The sequence below is a fragment of the Chinchilla lanigera genome, unplaced genomic scaffold (assembly GCF_000276665.1).
Source record: "Chinchilla lanigera isolate Chin_1 unplaced genomic scaffold, ChiLan1.0 scaffold00100, whole genome shotgun sequence".
Lineage (NCBI taxonomy): Eukaryota > Metazoa > Chordata > Mammalia > Rodentia > Chinchillidae > Chinchilla > Chinchilla lanigera.
The window spans coordinates 703,661-719,876 of NW_004955501.1; the positions used below are offsets into that span (position 1 = coordinate 703,661).

A 16,216-nucleotide genomic window follows, 5' to 3' on the forward strand; every position below is an offset into this window, starting at 1 on the left:
ACAGCGATCCTCCTGCCTCAGGTGTGCGCCACCGCGCCCAGCCTCATCTAAGTTTCTTTGTACTTCTCATTCTTTTGCTAGGGCCTAATTTTAGAGCTGAGTGCTCTGAGTGGAGCCAGGCTACCTCCAATTTTCACCAATCGCCAGGCTTCTAAGGGATTTCCTGCGAGGGGCACAGTAAAAGTAACCAGGAAGTCCTGGTAATATTACCAGGCCCTGCCACTCCCTCTTGCCAGTTCGCTCTGTCCTAATGTAAGGTCACCAAGCCCAGGCATTCCCTAGCCTGAGGAGGAAGGCTGTGACCTTCCACACCACGCGGGAGATGCCAGCAACCTCTCATTTGCTGCTTTTCTCTAGAGTGCACTCCTAGGACTTGAAGTTCCTTGAATGGGCAGGGGCTCCCAGAGGACAGCCTGCTATGGAGGCGTTACATTTTCTGGCCTGAGACTGGGTAGGCCCTACCATTTAAGGCCACTGTTGTTTTTTGTGATCTTTTGTCACCTCTGGATGGAGACGCCACGGCCACAGTGCTCATGAGGACCCGCCCAGGGTCCTGTGTGAAAGTGTGCAGCAGGGCGGTAGGGAAGCAGGACCCACTGTTCCAGAAGCCCCAGGCCCACAGCTCACTGTGAGCTTCCCTTGTGCGTGGGCTGAAGAACGGCCTCGGTCTGTTCCCGTATGAGCTGGCACTGACTCTGAGGAGCATAACAGCTCTGAGCTCAGGCTTCCGTGCCACAAGGAGCTCTGAATGAGCTGGGAGCGCTGTTCGCACTCAGCTGACTAGAATCTCCCCAGAAGCCAGGAAGTTAAGGACCTTGCATCAAGGTGAGATGAAAGATGGGGTGACTGAAGCTCCAAAAGCAGGAGGGGGCGCTGAGCTAAGGGTGGGATGCGTTTTTGTCATTCGCGAATCTTTAAACCTTCCCAGAAGGAGCTGGGAGGGTCAGGGCTGGGCAGCGGGGAAGCTGAAGAGGCAGTAGGTGACGGGCCGGAGGGCGAGGACTGGTGAGACACGCTGCCTTCCAATACTCAGCCTGCTCGGGGTGCTGTGGCATCTCCCACAGGTTACTGCCATAAGTGGGGGCGCTGCGTGGGGGCTCCCGAGAGGGGCCTAAGGCCAGCTCACTCTCAGAGGACATTCCCGGTGGGGACTCGGGGCCTGGCTTCTCAAAACACAAGCTACTTTGGGATGGGCCCGAGTGAGCGGTGAGGGCTCTCTGCTCCCCGGTACAGGTGCCTGATGGGAGCCGGCAGGCCGCCCCAGGAGGTCAAGCACAGTGGCTCCACTCTAAGGGGGGCTCTGGCCCCGCCCTCAGCGAGAGGGCTGATGGCCTGGCAATGCCAAAGCCAGGCTTTGGCGGCAGAGCCAGACGGAGGAAAGGTGGCCTGGCAGGCAACTCCGTGGGCCTTGGCGTGGCAGGGGGGGTCCCTGAGCTTTCCCTGGCTAAGTGCTAGACCAGAACTTCCATCGTGTGAGGAACACACACACGCCCTTCTGCTCAGTGACCACGGACGGTCAGTGGAAGGGGCAGGACGGGACAGCGCCAGCCTGGGTCCCAGGTGGGAAGTGCCGGGACCCTTTCCTGCTAACCCTCCCCAGGACCTGCGGGAGGGAGGGTGTGCCCCTTTCCTCTGCTTGCTCGGTGCTCGCTTCCAGGTTTTCCTCACGGTAATCACCAAAACAGCGGCATGCCTCGGCTTCCTATCCGCCCAGGTCCCCTCAGAGCTTGCTTCCTCCAGAATTCCCCTCCTCGCCAGCCATCTCACTGTCCTCCGCTCCCCCACGCTCTGGGGCCGGTACGCTTGGGTTTCTGTCAACAGTGACGCTTGAGTTGGGAGGTGCGGTGCACATTTCAGAGACAGAGAAGGCAGCATACAATAATCGAGTGCACCCGTGTCTCTGCAGCGGGACAGGCACTGCTTGTGCACGGCGCGGAAGGCCCTCCGCCAAGCTCTGACCCGAGTCCAGCAGGTGGCGGCGGTGGTGGTGGTGGCAGTGTGGGGCACCTAAGGCGAGGAGGAAGGGGCAGACCCAGCACTGCGGGGCGAGGGGGCTATGTCTTGGTGGTTGGGAGTGGCCACTCCTCAAAGGTCTGCTGTCTCCAGGAGGCCAGGGAGAGTGGCGTCTCCTGACTGCGGCGGGTGCCTCTGGAAGCCCTAACTGCCCCAAGGCACACTGGATTTCAGTCAGAGGTACAAGACCACTTTTCAACCCTCTGTTCACAAAGAATCACGGTTCCAAAAGACAGCTCACGCCACCGTCTAACGTCTCCTCCTGTTCCCGACACTTGCAAAACAGACTCCTCTTTAGAAGTTGCCACGATTTTTCTTGGCTTTTATTAGCATGTGTTAAAATCATATTATCCAAACACTAAAAGAAGAACATGTACTGTTCTGAATAAAGTGCTTAAGGAAAAAATGCAACTCATTAAACTGGACATTCTTTTCTAGTTCATAAATTCTGGGTTACAATCAGGGCGTAAGAGGAGAGACAGAATGCAGTGTTAGAGCAAGAAGCTTAGTTAGAACCTGGGTAGCAGACACAGGACCGTGACCCCTTCTTCCCACTTCCTTGCTGACTCGCACTGCACCTGTGCAAAGCAGCAAACAGCTCCGTTTTAATAAATACATTTCCCTTCATTCATTCAAATCGAAAGCGAATTATCATAAAGCACTTTTTATTTGCCTACTGTGTTTAGTCACAGGCAAGATTCATCCAGAGTTGAAGTGTGAACATGTTTACTTCATTGGGTCTTCAGCTTTCTAATACTATTTGTGTTCAAGATTGTCTCAGCATTCATTATTGGTTTCCTTCTATTTACCCGGTACTTTTTAGTATCAACACTAGAGTGTTTTGTGTTACAAACGCCAACCATAAATATTTTCTCATTACTAGAAGTGACAATGAGTGGGCTTTATGCCCAATATATTAGATTTTCTTGAAACTGTTTTGCTCACAGTAGCGCTCTGCTATCTGCATAAAACCCATGTTCCTGTTACAATACATTTTAAAATCTGTGAAGTTGTGAAAAAAATAACCACTTGGAAATCTCTGTGTTTGGATCTTGGCTGGTCATGTTGAGAACAGCAAACACTGCATTAAATACATTTTTAAAACATCATTTTCAATCAGTCAGATTTCAATCTTCGGAGGAAGGTGCAGGACGGTGACTGGGTGGCTGCAAAGTGAACCGCCCATCAGGAGTGGCTGGTGGCTGGGCCCGGGGCGCCCTCAGTGGCACACACTCACCGCAAGCTTCTGGATCGAAGGCCTCACATCCTGGCCTTGATGCCTCTGATCTTCTAGCAAAGGGGAAAGGAAGGCTGGTTCTACCTTTAAATAGTCAAGAGCAAACTGTTGAGTTCGCCTGGAAGCTGACCCAGAAGCCGGAGCCGACGCCAAGCTAAGGGCTGTGGAAGGTACTCGCTGTAAAAAGAAGTCATCCTCAGTCATCCTGGGGGGATTCCTTCCTCTCAACTCGAGCTGTTGTAGCTTCATGCAGGAGAAGATCTTGGATCTCATTTGACAAAAGCACACCGTCTAGCATTCCTGAGCAATTAGTATAAATTTGCTGAGAGAGCTAAGAGAAAGACAGCTTTCTAAACGACCTTGTGTTCTTGCTTCTCTCTACAATGTGTCTGTAGAACACTCTAGTTTCACAGTGATATGCTGTTTCAGGAAGCACAAAGTGATCTGACTTTGTTTCCAGGAAGTGACAACCTACATTTAGTTTGAGCATAAAGTTCCACGTCTAAATCTTGCGATACCGCCACCCCCATGACAGGATTTAGGACAGCTCTCAGTGGCCAGTTCCTGTCAGGGGTGGCCCACTGGATCATGGCTGGGCTTTCACTATCAGTAGTTATATTTCCCTTTGACGTTTTACAAAAACTATGGTGAGTCTGTCACCTCATTTCACTCCACTCCACCCTGTTCTTCTGAGTTGGAAGCCTGAAAGCTTACTAAAATAGGCTGAGGAAAGGCTCTGTACCTGCTAATATGGATGGCAGTAAGATGCTAGCAGTAAGATGCTAGCCTACTACTTTGCACAGCACCATGTATAGTGCCTGTTATTCAGGCCAACTATAGCCAACTTTTTCTTTTTTTGTTTTTGTTTTTATAAAGAAAATCTATGTAAGTTGAGGTTCAGAAGTGCATATATTTTTTTTTTTTACTTACAAATATTCATCTGACCAAAATTCAACATAACCTTTATGGAACACTAAACAATTGTTTTGTTTTTAAAATAACATTTCATTCAAACTGTATATAATTCAGTAAAGTTTTTTATACAGCAAGCAATGCTTAAACCCTGGAAAATCTGTAGAAAAGAGATTTTCACACAAAATAAGAAAAGAAAAATCTGAGGTATCCCTCAACCACACATCCACTCATTTTGACTCACATGTACACATACACACACACATACACACACACACTCATTCATTCTCACAAAGTGGCTGCAGCATAGGCAAAAAATTGTAGGTCCAAAGGAAAATGATTGATTGTTCTAATAAAGAGTCCAGGTAGCTCAGAAAAAAAACAAAACAAAAACACAGTCCTCTGAGGAAATTACTACCTCAAAAAATGTTCTCAAGATGAATGAGATCTAAGCCTACTAAACTGCTTTTGCAAAACAGCTCCCTGCAGTCCAAGGTGACTTGTGCAAATAGAAGGAATCAAATGAGGCTAGTTCCTGTACTTCCTTGACAAGGACGTGGGGTGCTCGCACGTGCCCAGGCTGCTCCCATCATGCCAGGTACTGCTGCAGTGCCGTCTTTGCCCTGAAATCACGAAATCACAAAGTGTCTGTTAGCCATCAGCTCAGAAATGTAACTGAAGCAAAAAACCTGTGGCTCAATGATGGTAGCTGGGAGTTTTTAAGAAGGCAGATTCCTCAGAGAAGATGGGGATGAGCCTAGCCGGGCACCTCAAGGGTAGAGGGCTGTAGTCGACAGATACTTCAGACCCAGTCTGGCTGTGTTCTTCCTCCTGTGCTTCCCTCGGACTGCTGTTCTTACTCTTAAACCTGCTGTCACTTGGTGACAATCTGCATTCTCCTACCTGCTGACGTTCCATACTTACGCTCCTTTGTCACTGGCATATACCTGTGATGGATCCAGAATTCTTCGCTTTCTGTTACTGCATGGAGGTTTTATTAGTGATGCACCACAGTAGCGGGGACACTTAGGGCTCTAGATGCTAAGAAGGAAGGAACTCTGACCCAGGAAACAGTGTTATAAGGTAACAGAAGGTACATGGAAGGGGCCAAGAGCCCACAGGACGAGGCTGTGTGTCATGGTCCAAATGCCTCAGATCTGTGCAAGGTTACAATTTCACTCAGTTCTTTTCATCACCTCTGAGGACAGCATCAGAGATCAGTGTGGGACATGGATTGTTAAGTGGGGAAAAAAGACAGCTGGTGAAGAGGAAAGGATGCAAGTGCCTTGACCTATCCAATCCTTCTAAGAGTGACCTCCTTTGAGCTGATCCTAAGAATGCACTTGTGGAACTATTGAGTTGGTTTTAGCAATGGTCTCTAATGGTTACAGAAAGAAAAGACTAAAATTATCAGTTACTATCAGCTGATGAAAATAGTACCAAGTAGAGTGACAAGCTGGAGTCAAGTGTGGTTTCTATAATGAAGTAAGTGGACAGAATTTACAGTTTTTAAAGTGGTACATTAAAGAGTATTCTTACAATTACATAAGACTATAGGGGCTGGGGATTTAGCTCAGGGGCTGGGGATTTAGCTCAGCGGCAAAGTGCCTGCCTGGCAAGTGCAAGGTCGTGAGTTCGGTTCCCGGTACCGGAGAAAAACCAAAAAAAAAAAAAAAGACTATAAAGACGAAGATATGATTAGTCTAAACCACCTGAACAGAAAGTGCTAGATATGGACAAGTTAGGTTCTATAAGGACATTTTCAGAAATAAGATTATGAACCCCTTAATGACCATCTACCTGCCTCCTGAAATCCATGAAGCAGCTAGGATGGAGAACGCTGGTTAGTAAGAGCTCCCCAACTGCAAGTGCTTGAGAGTCAGAGGATCATAAAGATTTAAGGACAAAAGGAACCTGAGGGACGTCCTATTAGATGCCACAACAGAAATGTTACCTAAGGGTCTTGACTGAAATCCTGTATTACTCTTTGAAACTGCCAATGTGAATTCCTTCTAGATCCTACTCAGAGGTTGATTATTTGATTATTATCTGATTTTCTTTCTACTATTATTATCTAAGGAGTCTTTCAGATGGGTGGTTTTGGAAACAAGATCACCTTTCCTTACATGGTCTTAATAGCTCACACCTTGACGGTCCTTCCCTCCTTTTCTTTTCTCCTCCCGACACCTCCCCCACTTAATGCTGGTGAGACATTTCTTTTAGCATTCTAGATCACCCCTGGGACTATTTTAAGTAGAGCTGTTTTCACTCCTGAAGAAGTACCAGAGAAAACCTCAGTGAATGATGTGGTTCAACCAGAAGAGGGCTGACAGAGCCCATCATCTAAGCCAGCAGCTGCAGAGGGGGAGGTACAGGGTCCAGCCCTCAAGTACAAGTTTAAATCCAGCCTTTAGAATGCAGATGGCCTTCATTTGCCTCTGATATCACACTCATGACCAGCAGCCTAGGGCTCCAGTTATTCAAGAACTTGTCTTCTGACTTATAGGACAGGAAGCTTCAGGGAAGCTGAAGACCAGCCTCCTCTGTGTGCTACAAAGAGTCTGGGATAGCTGTCCATTTGAGGAGCAGTTGTAAGTACCTCCTCCCTTCAGCAGAGAAGACAGACAAGCTGGCAGCTGAGACACAGTATGATGTTCTCTGCGGGTGCTATGGGAACACACAGGGTTCCTGGCATAGCCTATGGGGAGAGGAAGTAGGTCAAGCAAGGCTTTTGGAGGAAGTGACAGCAGGATCTGAGATTTGAAGGATGAATGGCCATTGTTTTCTCATTCTCTTCCCCTGCTTTCAGGACACCTATGTGCCTAGGTCTCTTCTTACACCACTGGCTGTTCCTTCAGCCTTTTACTGATCTTTCTCATCTTTCCCTAAATGTGGGAAGGCCCCAGATCTAGCACTCCTCTTTCCCATCACTCTTACTCTTGTTTGGTGACTTCAGCTAGCCCTATGGCTTTAAACACCTCCCAAACTTCTATCTCTCATTCTACTCTCCCCTGGATCCAATGGGTATAATGAAGTTGGCACATTCCAGGAAGAACTCTTAATGGTCCCTACCCCTTCTCCTATGCTCCTCACCATTTTGGTGAATTGCAATACTCTCAACCCAGTTGCTTGGGCTAAAACTTAGGCATTTTCCTTTCCTCACATTCTGTAATATCCTACCTTGAGTCCATGAGCAAGTTGTATGTGGTTCTATCTTCAGATTAAATTCTGAACCCCATCACTTCTCAGTACTTCCACCATGGCCACCCTCATCTCTGCCCACATTATTGCACACCTTTTAATGGGTCTCCTTGCCTCCGTTACTGCCCTACTACAGGTGATTCTGCACAGAGCCACCACAGTGACCTTTTAAACATTCAAATCAGATAATGCCTCCTCTGCTCAGTGACTCTCCAATGACTTCCTGTTAAACTGACTAAAGCCAAAGTTGTTACTACTACAGCCTACCAGGTTCTTTACCCTCTGGCTCTTTTACCTGTGATTATGCTCTTCATCATTATGTTTCTCTAGCCTCGCTGGTTTTCTTGTAGAGGTCTTCTCTCTAGGCATGCCAAGTTAATTTCTGCCTCAAGGTTTTTGAATTAACTATGTCTTCTGCCTGGAATATTCTTCATCTAAATACCTGTTGTGGCTTAGACTTTAAAAAAAAAAAAAAAAAAAGACCCACAAAAGCCTCATGTGTTGGAGGGTGATTGGACAAAGGCAGCTGTATACTCACCAGTAGATAAATCCACTGTGGAGTTTAGTAGCTAAATGTGCTCTCAGGAGGTGGAGCCTGGTTGGAGGTGGGTCCATGGGGGCATGACCTGGAAACGGTGTGTTTCACTTTCCAGTTCTGCTCTCTCTATTTGCCTCCTGGCTGCCATAGGAGAGCAGTAGTCTTTTGGTCTGGACCTTTTCACCAGGCATTTCTGCCTGGGGACCTCCTGTCCACAGACTAAAACTGCGCTAAAATAAACGGTCCCTCCTTAAGTTGTGGATGTCAGGGATTGTGTCTCAGCAACTAGAAAGTGATTAAGACAGAAACTGGTACAAGAAAAGTGGGGTCATGGCTGTGACTATACCTGACACACTTTGGTTCATGGGAAGAGTTTGAAAAGGTTTGGGGATGCTGGCTAAAGAAGCTGTAAGCTGAGGTTGACAAGCAATACTGGTCAGAGCTCAGAATAGAATGCTCAACAAAATGCAGACAGTAAAAACCAGGCTTCACAGGTTTCAGTTGGAAAGTAGGACTCCACTGGCAGCTACACTAAAGATCTGTGTTATGCCTGGAAGATTTGTCTTCATTTTGCCCATGTCCTGAGGCTTTGTAAGAGACTGACATTAAGGACAATAGGCTAATTAATTTGGCAGAGGAAACATCAAAGCAACCCAACATTCAAGCTGTGTATGGGTATTGCTGGCTGCTTTCAGTTTCATTGGAACAGAGGCACCCACAAAGTTGGGGTCATGGAGAGCATGGATGCTCAAAATTTTAGCATTAAAAAAAGACAAGCAGTATATCAGGACAATAGGAAAGATGGTTTGAGAGCATCACAGAATGACCCCACCCTTCCCAGGCTCAAAGGTGTCAATCTGTTAAGTTCTCATTTGGTGAGAGCCCCTTGTCTCCACAACCCATCTAAAGAACTGGTTCCCAGGGATTTGTTTTATTGTGCTCAGCCATCCAGACACTCGAGGCCTTTACAGCTATGGCCCTAACGCATGGCCACTGCTCAAGCTGGTACCAAACCTTGGCACGATCTATGGTTTTCAAACATGCAAAATGTAAGAGTTACAGGGTCAGGGAGGCTTCCACCCAGGTTTTAGAAGACTCAGAAGGCCAAACAGTGTGCCTTTGAGAGGGTAGTATGTAAAACTGTAAGAGTGAAGCCAAAAGTACAGTGGAGACCCCAGAAAGCTGGAGATGCCAGGAACCTGGATCATCTCTAAGAAGAGTCATAGTGAGTACAGCCAGCTCAAGAGAAGACATGAGAGCTGCAACTAGCATTGCCTTAGGAATGCCCACGCCCTCAGAGTTCACATCTTACCACAACCTGCTCTGTGTGGTATATGTGGAACTATAAGATTCAATGTTTGCTCTGCTGGCTTTTGGTCTTAGTTTGGACCAATTTACTTCTATATCCCTATTTCTCTTTTTTATTACAGGAATGTTTACCCTATGCCACTGTATGTTGTAAGTATTTAACTTTTTGATTTTTACAGGAGCTCACAGCTAAGAGTTTGCTTGAGTCTCAGAGGAGACTTTGGACTTAAGAGTTTTCAGCACTGCTAAAGCTGTTAAAGACTCTGATGATTCTTAGAGATGAACTAAATGAATTTTTACAGAATAACCTCAACATAAGTCTTTTGGAGTCCAGGGACAGAATATCATGATTTAGATAAAAAAATGTCCCTCAAAAGCTTCACGTATTTGGAGGGTAACTGGATCATGGGGGTGCTACACTCATCAATGGATTGATCCATTGATGAGTTACGTAGCTAAATGTGCTATTAGGGAAGTGGGACCTGGTTGGAAGTAGGTTACTGAGGACATGACCTGGCAGGGTTTACTCCCTCCCTGACTCCTCCCTTCTCACTGTTTCCTGGCTGCCCTGGGATAAGCATCTGTCCTCTATCCTAGCCCTTTTCACTATGCATTTCTGCCTTGGAGTTCGCTGAAACCATCAGCTAAAATAAACCCATTCTCTTTTAAGTTGTGGATGTTGGGTAACTGTGTCTCAGCAAAAGGAAAGTGACTAAGACAACACCTGTCTAGCACATTCCTTCATTTCCCATCCAGGTCTCTGGTCAGTCACATCTTCAGAGAGGTCTTTACTGACTAAGCCATATAGAAAAAATACTTCTATATTTAATTTCCTTACTTTGCTATATTTTTCTTCATGATGTCTGATATTATGTCACATATTCATTTGCTTACTGTTTGTCTTTTCTACTAAATCAAAATTCCATGAGAGCAAGGACTTCATTAAGTTTGTTCACTATTGTATCTCCCACACCTAAAATACTGAGGTAGGTAATTAAATAGGGCAGGTATTAAAGCAAAAAATCTGTTGAATGAATGGGGACTTGGAGAGGGCTGGGATGGTAAATCACATGGAACAGAATGTGCAAGTACCTCAAGGTGTGATACTTAAGCAGGCGGGTATGGTTGGAGTGCAGAGTTAGTTCTGGGGTAGGGTGCAGAAAAGAAGTTTGGGGAATGAGAATGCCAGAGCCAGATCCTGAAAGGCTGAGTCTAGAATGAAGACTTGATGTTCCCTGTGGTGTTATTAAATACAGAAGTAATTTCTTGGAACAGGAAATATATGAAGGCTGTTCCAAGACAGTACACACAGTTAGAAAGAGCATTTTCTACTATTCTGAGTTCATCTGGGTCTTTGATTATAACTCCTGCCCCTTCCATGACATATAAGCTCTTTGAGAGTGCTGACTGCTTAGTGGTCACTACTATATCCCCAGCCGCAGGGCCAGGCTGGTACAAGGCAGTGCTCAGTGAAGTTTTTAATCAATCAGTGTTTTTGCTATTGGTCTTTCTGCTTTTCAACAAGACACCCATTTCTATTCTAATGATCAAAGGAAGGCAAGGGACTAGCATCTGGATCTTCTCCAGCTTTCTGTTAACGCGGCCCAGACATGTGTTAATTCAGAATAAGAGGAGACTTTAATAGTTTGGTAATTGTTAGTTTACATCTCACTTGAATGACTACAGTTAGCTCACAGGATACTAAAAAATCCAAAATCTAAAAGATTCTAGAAGGTTGGCTATGTGAATTAGTAAGGAATTTAAACCATTTCATAAAAGAATCCAACATATCCCAAAGCAAGGCTCTTTCATATTGATACTCACTTGTCACAAAGGTTTGTATCTGGTGACTGACTCAGTTTGTGTAGAATATCTACGATGCCCATGTCTCGTAATTTATCCTGACGTTCTTGTGAGCCTAAAAGATTAAAGCTCCCTGGTTACTGGGAACATGATGCAGATAGGTCCTCTCCTGGCCCTCCTTCCTATAATCCATCCTGAATTCCACTGCTAGACTCATTTATCATGGACTAGAGACTCAAAATCTTAGCCTAACATAAAGCCCTCTGTCACCGGGCCCCACCTTTGTCACTTCTTTCAGAACATACAGCCCTAGCCAGGTCAGACTTTTTCTTTTCTTTCTTTCTTTTTTTTTTTTTTCAGACTTTTTTCTTTTAAAGATGTCTTATTTCCCCCTCTCTTGCTGTCTTTCTTCCAAGCACTTTTTGCTGTGTCTTGGTCAGCACAAGTGGCAGTTCCAATTTCATACTGCTGTGCTCCCCAAGCAAGACCAACACCTTGAGACCCGGCTTTGTGTCTCTGGCACAGATTCTGCTTCGTATCTAGACCAGTGGGTTAAATCCAGTTTCACCTTCCACTTTGTTCTGGACACAAGCACCAAGTCATTCCCCTGGAGTCTTTCTTCCCCACTGAAGACCCTCAGTGATCATCCATGCACCACTCTCTCTAGACCGAGTGACCCAAAAATCTCTAGGGACAGAGTTCAGACTCCAAGGTGCTTTTAATGCCACTAGCCCACCAGAGATCCAGTATGGGCCTCTCCCTGCCTGACTGTAAACTGGAATCACTTGGAAATCACCTGTGCCTGGGCCTCTGTGAGAGAGTTTAACTCCACAGATGATTCTAGTGTTCAGCCCAAGTGGAGAACTTTTGATCATTACAGACTGGCTCCTTCACAAGGAAGACCACCTCTCACCCATCAATGCTCTTCTCCTTTATTCTCATTTGTGCAGTTCCCAAATGGGCCTTTTCTGCTCATCATGAAAGACCCACCCTCCCTCTCTCATCTTCACGCACCTGAGCATCCTCTGCAGCAGCTTTCTCAACGCAGAGACTGTCACCTACTTCTCACCCTCACTCCTGGGAATGTGGTACCATGCTGGCTCCAAAGTGGGGCCTCAGTCCAGGTGATTCGAGATAGTCACACTGATTCTCAAACCAGAGTGTGTCTACTGGGTGAAGGGCATGGCTAGTCCATGGATGGGACCCTGCCCAGGAACTCAGGCTTCGGGCCTTGCCTGTGTGAGACTGTCTCCCCATACTTTTCTTCAGAACAAATCTCTTACCTTCCTCTTCATTCCATATGAGATTTGATATACAAAACATAGCGGCAAGCTGCAGTTTGACATGTGAATGACCCTATCAATGCAGAAAAGGAATAAAAATCAAAATAGAGGTAATCTCATTTCAGACCTCCCCCCGCTGGAATGTATCATGGGTAATTATAGTCTTCAAGGATGAAGCAGAACCCACAAACTCATGTCTTGATGTTAACATTAATAAATGTGAAGGCTGGGTAAAAACGACAGGAACGAGCAGGGCGGCAGATCTGGCAGATTCAGGATGGCAAGCCTTGCCAAAAGACAGTCCCATGTCAATTAAAAAAACCTTTTCGTTAGCTGAACACAATGCCTTTAGTGCCACAGACGCAGTCTGCAATTTATGATTTAATCAATGCACATGGAAACAATGGCATGTAGCAATTCTATGCTCTTGACTTAGGCTATGCTTTCAGGTCACTGGTAGCCAAACTGGATGGACATCTGGTAACCTACTGATTATCTTACTTAATCTGATCCAGTAATTCCTTTGAGAAAGAAAGTGAAGATATGGTCAGGGAGTTCTACAACAACTCGTCTTTCATGCACAAACACTCTACAAATGGTTTACTCTCCTGACGTTACTTGCTGAAATTAAGAGTTACAGCTTCTGGGATAATACTTTATTTTTATAAGAGTATCCCCAGAACTAGACCAAATCTCTACCTGATTTATCCAGTGTTTCAAATGACTAAGCAAGCCCCTATTCTTCTAAAACATAGTTCTGGTTTATTTTTGTTATTGAAAGTATAATTATAAGTAGGGTCACTGATTCATATAAAGTACTTTCTCCTAAGTGAAAGAGGACCTGATAGTAAAACAATCCTTGCTGTCAATTAAAAAACACTTTCTAGTATATTTAAATAATTTATGAGAATCTGAAGTCATTAATACCAATTATATGACATGCTTAATAGTTTTGTTTTTGAGACAGGGTCTTACTCTGTAGTTCAGGCTGACCTCAAATTTGTGATCCTCCTGCCCCAGCTTCCTGAGTGCTGGGATTACAGGAATGTGCCACAATGTCCAATTTCAAATTTCTTTAAGGCTAAGACAGACTTATCTTCTAGTAACAGACTGTATATCTCTACCAAGAAGACACAAAGGAATGGCTGTGGCTCCCTCCATTAGAATTCTATAGTGAGTGATTCTTTTACCTGCGAACAGCTTGAAAGAGATGTCAAACTTGGGCTCTATTAAGACAAAACAGAATAAAACTTATCCCCTGCTCTCAGCCTCAGGTCATCAGTGAGTAAAGTGTATAAAAGGGAATACATGAGCTTGTTTACACTATAAGTAGTAGTTACTATATGTAAGTCCATTTATCATTCTTCAAAAAACTGGATGGTGGTGGGGATGGTGCAGAGATAATATCTGTTATCTAATTTAACATCTGTTCACTAATTTAGGTGGAGTGCACAGAGATAATTATCTGCTTGAAAGACACAATATTTAAACAGATTTAAAGAACAGAAAGTTGTCAGATACACTTGAGGGGTTCCAAAAACATGGCAAAGTTCTTGTACAGATCTGATGTAAAAAGGAACTATATGTTCAGAGAAGGTGGTATGACCAAATTGTGGGTTCCCTGTAGGACAGAGTAGGGACTGGATTTCATTCTGGGTTCAAAGGAAGCCCCTAAAGAATTTATACAGTGGAGGTATAGGATTTGATTTATAGTTTCAGAAGATCACTTTGGCTGAAGGGACTGTATAGCAGTGAAGAAGCGTTACTGCACAGTCGGTGAGGCAGAAGACACTATGGCTTGGACCAGGGAGGGAACAGTGGAGATGGAAAGAAGAGAACAGACTCAAGAGTAGTTTTGGGTGAAGGGCTCAAGGACTTGCTGATAAACTGATGAATGAGGAGAGAGAGGCAAAAAAAAATCAAAGAGAGACTCAGTCAAGTTTTAGCAGTGCGGTGGATGGAACTATAATGAACAGGAAAGACCAGAAAGCAAGATGTTCACTGGGGATTATTTAAGGGTTCATTTTAAAACATCAACCTCAAGAGCTATTAGCTGCATGAAGATGCTGAAAAGGCAGGAGGGTATCTGGGTCTCTCTAAAGAAAGATACAGGCTGGGGGCAAACATCTGGAAATTATCAAGGTAGATATAAAAGTACAAACCATGGAGTGGATAAGAGTCTCCAAAGGAAGTGGTTCCCAACTCTACCTAAGAACACCAAAATATTCCAGAACCCTTTTAAAAGGGAATTAAAAAAAATCCTGATGGCCAGGATACAAACCAGACCGATTATATTAGTGTCTTGGGAGGGAGACGACAAGGCTATAGTTTTTGAAAGTTCTCTAACAGGCTCTACTGTGACAGCAAAGTTGTGAAGCAGGATCTCAGGACATGTATGAAATAACAGGTAAGTAAGGAGGTATGATGCCCATGCAAGCCAAGAGAAAAGAATGTTCCAAGGAAGAAACAGTCAACTATATTGAAGTCAGCTTTGAGCGGGATAACATGAGGAGACAGTGTACCCTTTGGACTGGGCATCATGGACGTCACTGGTGACCCCAACTAGAGCAGCTTCAATGGAGGGATGGCGATGAAGGCTAGACGAAGTAGGTTAAAGGGTGATCTTCAAAGTAAGAAGGAGATAGCACATTCAAAAGATGGTTTTAAGAAACCTGACCTTGAACACGAGCAGAGAAATAGGTGTACCTCAATGAGAAGGGGAGTGTACCTCTCATTAAGGTGTACCTTAATGAGAACTTTTGTGTTTTGTTTGCGGTGGAACTGGAGGATCAAACCTAGGGTCTCTTGTATGTTAGGCAACTGCTATACTACTTGTAGGGAGACTTTTAAAAGATAAAATACTGTGTGGATCTGGAATTGGAAAGACAGGGAATTCCTGGTTGAAGCACTACCTTTTCAATGAACAAATATTTATTGGGCATATACTACAGGTAATGCACTATACAAGGTACTGGATAAAAAAATGCACAAGCCTGCACAACCCTTGCTTTCATAGAGTTTACACTTGGGAGAGAAACTTTGTAGACTTATAAAGATATGTCACTATAATTGAGCTAAGTGCTCTGAAAGAAGGAAACAATCTATATAGTAATAAAAAATAACCTAAACAGGTAAGAGTCCAGAGAGAAAGCATCAGTTCAGCTGAGATCTGAAGGGTGAAAAGGTGTGGTGGATTGACAACTGGTGGTCAACTTGTAACACCCAGCTGAACTGAACCAGCATGGTGCCGGGTGTCGGAAGCCCCCATCTAAAGGTTGTTGCCAGCAGCATAAGAGGCAGAACCGGAAAGGAAAAACTGGAGAGGCTGTTGGGAGTTGTTAGAAGCTGTTAGGGAGCTGCTGGTTCCCTTGGGCTATTCTGCTGGAGGACCTTGCCACGCTGGCTTTCCTGATGAACTTGGCTGTTCTCATGGGAGGAAGAGCTCATTGTCACTGAGAACGGCCACAGTTCACTTTGGCGGAGCTCTGGTCCTCATGTTGAGCATCGCTTCCTGGCTCCAGAGGGGAAGATGGTGCACTGCTCAGTCTCCTGGAGAAGCTTGTTGCGTTGGTGTTCTTGATGGTAACTCAGAACCTCACTGTTGCTGAGGATGGCTGTGGTACTTTTTGGGGGAGCTGTTTCTTACTTTGAGCGTCGCTTCCTGGCTCCGGTTCAGATCCCTCAGCCTGCTAGCACAGACCCTTCATCCCACTGGCACAGACTTTTTAGCTTCCACCACCGACCTTTGGGTCTTCCCAGCGCAGATCCGTAAAACAGGCCTGCATGAGACATCGTCATGGGCGCTGTCTTCAGCTGGACTCATGCAGGATTATCATGGGATTCAGGCCCTCAGCTGGATTCTTTGGTCTTTAGTGTGTGGACAGATTTCCTGTACTCTTTTTTGTTTATGATTCTTTGGGT

General features: G+C 45.2%; 1 protein-coding gene across 5 annotated transcripts in view; it reads right to left on the reverse strand.

The window, feature by feature from the left end:
• Positions 1–2,306: 2,306 nt before the first annotated feature.
• Positions 2,307–16,216, reverse strand: part of Armc8 (armadillo repeat containing 8) — a 94,918-nt gene continuing 81,008 nt past the window's right edge. For all 5 annotated transcript variants that reach the window (XM_013505762.1, XM_005406746.2, XM_005406741.2 and 2 more), the window contains 3 exons: positions 12,296–12,368; positions 11,034–11,127; positions 2,307–4,785 (listed from right to left, as the gene is read on the reverse strand). In XM_013505762.1, coding sequence (XP_013361216.1) covers positions 4,752–4,785; positions 11,034–11,127; positions 12,296–12,368 — 201 coding nt within the window. In that variant the 3' untranslated portion in view covers positions 2,307–4,751. The remainder of the gene's footprint in view (positions 4,786–11,033; positions 11,128–12,295; positions 12,369–16,216) is intronic.